The sequence below is a fragment of the Castanea sativa genome, chromosome 9 (assembly GCF_040712315.1).
Source record: "Castanea sativa cultivar Marrone di Chiusa Pesio chromosome 9, ASM4071231v1".
Lineage (NCBI taxonomy): Eukaryota > Viridiplantae > Streptophyta > Magnoliopsida > Fagales > Fagaceae > Castanea > Castanea sativa.
Window position 1 is genome coordinate 20,511,251 of NC_134021.1, and position 7,956 is coordinate 20,519,206.

The 7,956-nt window shown below is 33.2% G+C and overlaps 1 protein-coding gene across 1 annotated transcript; it reads left to right on the forward strand.

The window, feature by feature from the left end:
* The first annotated feature begins 309 nt into the window (after nucleotides 1–309).
* LOC142610732 (NADPH-dependent aldo-keto reductase, chloroplastic-like) lies at nucleotides 310–4,886 on the forward strand. The gene is made up of 7 exons (XM_075782657.1): nucleotides 310–543; nucleotides 1,991–2,041; nucleotides 3,069–3,145; nucleotides 3,263–3,350; nucleotides 3,740–4,015; nucleotides 4,215–4,463; nucleotides 4,587–4,886. The coding sequence occupies exons 1-7, from the start codon at nucleotides 424–426 to the stop codon at nucleotides 4,671–4,673; spliced, it is 948 nt and encodes a 315-aa protein (XP_075638772.1). The 5' UTR covers nucleotides 310–423; the 3' UTR covers nucleotides 4,674–4,886.
* The last annotated feature ends 3,070 nt before the right edge of the window (nucleotides 4,887–7,956 follow it).

Below are 7,956 nucleotides of genomic sequence, written 5' to 3' on the forward strand. Positions count from 1 at the left end.
TAGCATAATACACTGTCTCTATTTAAATATATCTCATACAAATATACTTTTCCTAAAAAATGAGCACACAAAATAAACAGTCAGTGGTAATTTTCAAAATTCAAAATTTTAGCTTTTTAAGAATGGAAGGCCACGTGATAAGCCCAGGTCACTGACAAAGAATTTTGAAAAATTATTTCACCGGAAGAACTTGCATTATTCCATTCACCATGATCACTACACGTGGCAGGAAAGGAAACGAGATTGGTATGGTTGCGGACTGTATCGTTCGTTTTCATTATAAAAGAGGCCGGAGATGCCTTCATTTTCGCACACTTTCACTCTTTGTAAACTCACATTTTCGTCGCTTCTTTTCGTCTCTCTGCTTCATTATATTATCAGCGTCGAATCAATGCACTTCCTTGGTGGCAAAAACTCTGAAAAATGGCGAACCCAATTTCATTCTTTCAACTGAACACTGGCGCTAAGATCCCTTCGGTCGCTTTGGGCATGTGGCGATCTAACCTTGGCCTCATCAGCGAAGCTGTCGCCACCGCCATTAAGGTCTCTCTCTCAATTTTTTCTTCTTCTTTTATGTCACAGACTAAGTAAAGTCGGTTCTAAAAAGTTTTCTTGGAAAAACTTTTCCATGGAAATTGGATTTCATCCATTTGTTTATTTATTTGTTGCTACCCATGGCATGATGATGAATTTTATTTTAATGAAAAATATTAGATTTTAGAAAAAGCATGGTGCCGAAATTCCAGAGATCTAGGGGTCTGTTTGGCAAATCAAATTCAAATTATAACAAAACAAGCAATCGCATGCAAGTAGAGTAGTTGACTGATTGTTTTAAGTCACTGTGTGAGTATGACAACAACAGATTAACAAATATCCTAGTCCTGGGTGGTTACCCCAACTATTTATTCTATTCTGTCTAACATACTGGATAGGTTGTTTGTTGTATAATTTCCTTGGTGATCCATGTGTGATTAACTCATTATTTTATTTTATTAATTTGTTCTGACAAATTTTCCCATATTTTCTTGTGTATGATCGACTGGTAAATCTGATATATTTCTATATATTTTGCAATACTTACAATATTTTTGCCAATAATATTATATTGAAGGTTTCCAACATATTGTCCAATATATTTCTTTAATTAATACTCAAAGATAACAACGTTGTTTCGTCTTAAGGTTTTAAGCCACTTAGGTGGCATTTGGTATGAGATCATTACATAATGTTTTAGAATTTTGGGAATGTTTAGGGACTGTTTGGATGGAGGGAGAGTGGAGAGAAGTAGAGTACAGTTGGTTAAAAGTAGACTAATTTTTGGCCAAATCTACACTACTCTACTCCCCTTTCTCCCCCTTCAATCCAAACAGTCAATTAAAGATTACTTGCAATTCCTATGTTTGGTTGCAAATTGCGTAAGGGAATCAAAGAGAGAGACCAATTCTTGACCATAATTTTTAGAAAGAGATAAAGATAGATGCTAAATGAAAATAAATTATTTTTATTAACAAAGCATGATGTTGTGACTTGCGATTGCAATGAAGAATACGAATTTAAAAAATATATATTTGTATTATATAGGTCATTGAAGAATGTTAAAGTTTAATTTTAGTAAATTTTTCATGATTTATGGTTTATATTTTGTTTCTTATTATTTATTTGGAAGAAGATTAAAAAAATGACTTGATAATGTGTTTATAAATCTTACAATATTTTGGGAAAAATAAATAATTCTTATAAAATTCTTGGGAATATTAGTAGATTCCTAATCAAATTAAGCATTGTAATGTAGATTCCTCTAAACCAAATGCCCCGTTAACGACAGGCCCTATATGTGTCACCTTGGACCATCTGTTTCTAGGGGCTGTAAAATGAGACACTTCATACATTTTGTTAACAGAAAGTGCAAACTTGTCTTGCTGATTTTTACAAATGATTATTTATTTCCTTGTTGTTTAGCACTCAACCAACATTTTTACTTGTACTGCAGGTTGGATACCGCCATATTGATTGTGCTCAGGTCTATGGCAATGAGAAGGAGGTAAATACAGTGTCTACTTATCAATTTTTTTTTTTTTAAGTTCTGGCCTCAACGCCCTTCGATTGTTATTATTGTGATCAATGCGTTCAAAGTCTTATGTCTAGAATTTCTTTATTTTTCTAAAAGCCATGATGGTAGAGTTTAGACCTTGCTAAAGATGACTTGTATGGTTGTATTTGTTTGGTCTGACCCATGTGAATGTTTCTCTAACCAAGTTCTTTATTGTTATGCCAATTACTAAAAAGTACTTTATTAGTGCGATACCCTCATTTCGCTACCTTTTTCACCAATAAAAACTTTTCTCAATTTTTAGTTTGTTTGGTTCCCAGTACGGTAAAACATTTTACTATTTTTTTCTCTGGTTGGTCTAAAGCTTGCTGGATGTCTTTCATGGATATAATTTACTTTTGAGATTTTTCTGTGTCTAGATTAGAGTAGCCTATGCATCTTCTTTCTCAGGTTTACTCTATTTGGATGTAAAAATTATGACAAGTTCCTGATCAGTTTTATTATAACTCACATACTGGGAATTGACATGTTCATAATATGAAATTAATAGTTTTGCACTACATTTGTAATACCTAGTAGCTTTATTATAAAATAAGTAAAATGCAAAACTGACCCTCTAAGTTTCTTTAGATTTCATTTCAGTCTTCTAACTTTGCGTTTGTTCATTTCAGTCCTCTAACTTTCAAGTTTATTCAATTAAGGCTTTTCTATCAACTTTTGTTATATGTTGTGGTTAATTTTTCAATTTTATAAAATTTCTTCAAATTTTTTAAATTAAAAAAATGCAATTAATGATTGAAAAATATTTTCTAGTTTTTTTTTTCAAAAAATTTTAACAAAAGTTAACGGAAAGGCCTTAATTGAATAAATCTGAAACTTAGAGGACTGAAATGAACGAACTTCAAGTTAGAGGACCAATTTTGCATTTTAGCCTTATAAAATCTAGCATGATGTTTTAAATTGCTTAAGCCTTTGCAAGAATTGTATGTCAACATTGTCTAATCTTTTATTCTTGTAGATTGGTTTGGTTCTGAAGAAGCTGTTTGAAGATGGTGTGGTGAAGCGTGAGGATTTGTGGATTACTTCCAAACTCTGGTTTGTTTTTATTTTGACATTATCAATGATACTGCTGCTTGCTTTATGCCTTATTAACTGAGCTTAGACTTCATCTAGTATTTTTTACCCCCTCTAAAATACTGCCATGATCCACAGGTGTACTGATCATGCTCCTGAAGATGTTCCAGTGGCATTGGATAGAACTTTGCGAGACTTGCAGCTTGATTATATTGATCTATACCTTGTATGTACTACTGGTTATAGTGTCTATTCAATTTCTCTTTTGAAACGTGGTAAAAAAGTTTTCGCATTCATTCACTTGTAGCGTCTATCCAATTTCCTTCTTGAAACTTGGTAAAAAGAGCTTTTTCATTAATATACCTTGTACAGTCTTTGGAGTCCAATTGATATAAAATTGCCTAGACTTAACTGATTGAAGGTCAAATACAAGAGGTTCTTTTTGATTCCATCAAGAATGTTACAAATCATGGCAAAGCATACTATCATAGTTTGCCCCAAGTCTAGCTACCTTGCTTCTGTTTTTCCTGGAAAATTACATCTCATTTTTACTTAACAATATGTTATTGAGGACATTATTCAACTATAACTAAATGAGGCTGTTGAATTTCAAAGATCCATTGGCCAGTCCGGATGAAGAAGGGGTCAGTAGGCTTTAAGCCGGAAAACCTTGTTCAGCCAGATATACCTAGCACTTGGAAAGCATTGGAAGCCCTCTACGATTCTGGCAAAACTCGAGCTATTGGTGTGAGCAATTTCTCTTCAAAGAAATTGGAAGATTTGATCAAGGTAGCACGTGTTCCTCCTGCTGTTAACCAGGTGGAGTGTCATCCTTCTTGGCAGCAGACAAAGTTACATGCATTTTGTAAATCCAATGGAGTTCACCTATCTGTGAGTAGGAAAATTTTTAATCGATTTTATTTGCTTGAGTTTTTTGTTAAATTGATTTCCATTTCAATCTTGAATTATCTAGCCAATGAGCTTGCTCAATTGACACTTCCTCCCTCAATAATAATGGATGGAGGGTGAGATCATGGGTTCAAGACCCATGATCTAGAATTTTTGTTGAAACTGTTAATACTTTTTGTAGGGATATTCACCATTAGGTTCTCCTGGCACGACATGGCTCAAGAGTGATGTCCTCAAGAATCCAATTTTAGTTACAGTTGCAGAGAAACTAGGCAAAACTCCTGCACAAGTTGCCCTTCGCTGGGGGCTGCAAATGGGTCATAGTGTGCTTCCAAAGAGTACAAATGAAGCAAGGATCAAAGATAACTTTGATGTCTTTGACTGGTCCATACCCGAAGACTTGTTTGCCAAGTTCTCTGAAATTGAGCAGGCAAGTATATTATGATGATGATACTGTTCAGGATGGTTATTGGGGGGACTCGTTATCTTCATAAAACTCTCTCTTTAAACGGTGCAGGCAAGATTGGTAACTTTTTCTCTTTAAACTGTGCAGGCAAGATTAGTTAAGGGGACCTCATTTATCCATGAGACTTATGGCGCATACAGGACCATTGAGGAATTCTGGGATGGCGAAATCTGAGCAGTTGGATAAGTACTGGTTATTGGAGACAGAAGCAAAAACAAAGTAACATTTGATGTTTTATCTTCATTCTTGATATTTCAGTGATAAAAAAAAAGTTTTAGGTGTCTGGTAATGGTTTTTATGGGGAGGAACCCTTTCAAATGTGTGAAGGAGAAGTTTTATATTGGCATAATTGAATAATATTTATGTTTTTTTCTTTTTTCTTTTTAACCTGCACTTTTTTCTTTGCCTGCACTTACACGGTAAGGTCTAGGGGTGCACAATTTACCACTTTAGAGCATTCATCTCTTTTTTCTTTCTTTCTGTTTTTAGATAGTTTTCAACTTATGGCGTCGTCTCTTTATAATAGCTCTTTATTATTGGACCAAAACGCCAATTGATTTTTGGTGTAGGCAAAGATTGAACCTCGAATCTTTTATTTAGCTATAAGAGATTTTTATAGTTAAACTAACTGGAACCTACTAAAGCATTCACCTTGGATTAGGTAAAATACTATTTCATTTTGAATATGCCTAATATATTGGATTCTCAATCTATTAACCAAAATGGATTTAACTGCTATGCTTCTTCAAAAATAGATAGCTTAACTTAGCCAATTGAATGGCAATAGTTATAGTTGACAATAAACTAAATGTCAAAGGTGATAAAAATGTTTCTGGAGTTATATCCTAATCAAAGGAGAATTTAACTATAGGATTGAAGTCCTACAAAGAAATATACTCATATTTGTAATTGTTACCCAGTAGTGCTTACAAACATGTCCTCACAATTTGCTCCAAGTTGCTTGGACTCTTAATCTAAAATTCTCAGCATGAATGACATCTATGATCTTAAGAATTGCTTAAAAGATTTAGTGTATGTTTGGATAGAGCTGAAATTTGTTTTCAGCTACATTGAACTTTTTTCTGTGGGTTTGTGCACTGTTCATGGGACTTGCAAGTACGAATTTCAGCGAAAATAACTAAAACCGAGTTCTACGGTACTATTCACACATTTAAAAGTTATTTTATTACAGTATTTTCAATTTTTAGCAATAAGTGGTATTCAAATAGACCCTTAATGTCTATTTTAAAATGGGGAAGGATTTGTGGCTTTAGCCTTTGATCACCAATTAAAGTACTATTTTTTAGATGCTCTTTTTAATCTCTTTTAGTTAACTTTAGAGGGTGTTTGTTTGGAAGAGAAATAGGGTAGATGGAAAATTTTGGAGAGAAAATGGAAAGGAAAACTTATTAGAGTGTGTTTTGTTAGGTGGGGAGAAAGGGAAATAAATGGTGGGATCCAGGTGTTTTTCTCCCCGGGCCCACCAAAGAATTTTATCTCCAAAATGAAGAGAAAATTAATGGGAGAAAATGTAGCTACTTAATAGACAAAAATGCCCACGTCTAGTTTTTTTTTTTTTGGTGTGTATGTGTGTGTTGGGCACATTACCTCTTTCTTCTTCTTCTTCTCTTTTTTCCTTTTTTTTTTTTTTTTTTTCTTTCCTGGACATTCCCTTTCTTTCTTTCTTCCTTCTTTTTTTTTTTTTTTTTTTTCCCCTAAATGTTATATATACCGGGTTGTGGGTGTGATAATTGTTTTGTTTTTCTTCTTTTTCTAATTTTTTGTTTAACTAGACATGATTTTTTTTTTTTTTTGGGGAATGGTTTTTATTTTTTAATAAATTGGGTGATTGCTTTTTTTTTATTTTTTATGGATGTTTGTCACTTTTTGTTTTAATTGGCCATCATTTTTTAACAATGATGTATGAGTAAATTTATACAAACTCACTTTTTCAATCCCTCCACTTTTTTATTCCCAACCAAACAAAAATGAGAAAAATTAAAATTTTTTCTCTCCTATTACTTTTTCATCCTCCCACCATTTTCTATCCTCCCACTTCTCCATCCCTCCAACCAAACAAACCCTTAGTGAGCCCTTATATAGTTTGACTAGTAGGACCCAACTAACAAGTCATTAACTGACTTAATGGGCTTGATTAAGAATTAAGTTTCTTGTGTCTCCATTGAGTGAGCCTTAGTCAAGAGATGACTAATGGGCTATTCTCGATCAATTGAGGTTAGTCGAGAAATCAGTGAATGCCATTTCTTGAGATGAAATTTGGAATATGGTCTTGTACTTGATTTTAGACAATACAACTCAAATAAAACCTACATGTCATGTAATTAGCCAATACTAAACCTAGCAATCTATACGCACTCAAATTTTCCACATAACCTATAGCTCTGTATAACTTTTGGTCCTAATTAAATTGTCTTAAGATTTGTAACTTTATAAAAAAAAAAATGATCCTCCACACTTTAAATTGTCTTCCATTCCATAACCCACATGGAGATAAATAATAAGCAAAGCACCTCATAAATTATATGGGAGCTTTGCACTCGAGATCATGGTATTTATAAATATCTACAAAAAAATTTTCATTTTTTTCCCGTGCCAAAATCATTTTGTTAGGGGTGTAAAAAGAGTTTAACTTTGGTGTATTATTCCAAGTCCTTAACAAATGCACACCAAAAAAGTTGAAAAATATTCATCTCCTCCGTCACTATTAAGAGTTTTAATCTTCCTACTTGTTTGATTTTCTACTTCATTTTTATAGTGTTCGAACATGTCAAGAAATTCATCCTTATTTTTCTTCGATTTTATATATATAAATTTAGGAAAATCATCAATGAATGGAAAAGAAAACTTCATACTTTAACATAAGTTTTAATAGTTGAAATTTAATATGTCATGTAACAATAATGATTATTTCGTGTCATAAAAAAGATGACTTGGATACACATAGATTTTGCAATCACATTAGAAACATTGAATATTGTTGAGGCTCATTTTTTGATAAAGGGCCCGACAGCAAAAGAAGCCCAACAAGAGAGAAGGTAAGGAAGAGAAAATAGTAAAGGAATAAGGAAACAAGCCCAGTAGGCAGGATTGATGGCTAGCAGGCCCACAAGAATAAAAAATAGATAAAGAAGAAGTAAAATGGCCGAAAAAGCCCAAATAATGGAGTAGTAAGCCCATTGGAGTAAAAAGAGGTAAAGAATAAACAAATGGACCGAGGAAGCCCGTAAAATGAATTAGTAAACTCAATGGGTCAGCTTAAAGGCCAATAAGCTTGAAAAGTAATAAGAGGTAAAGATATGGTAATTAGGCCAAAGAAGCCCAATGAATTTAACAAAAAGCCTATGGGAGTGAAAGAGGTAAAAATAAAGTAAATAAGTCGAGGAAGCCCAATGAATGAAGTAGTGAAATGGGCTGGTATAATAGGAATGTTGGCCAA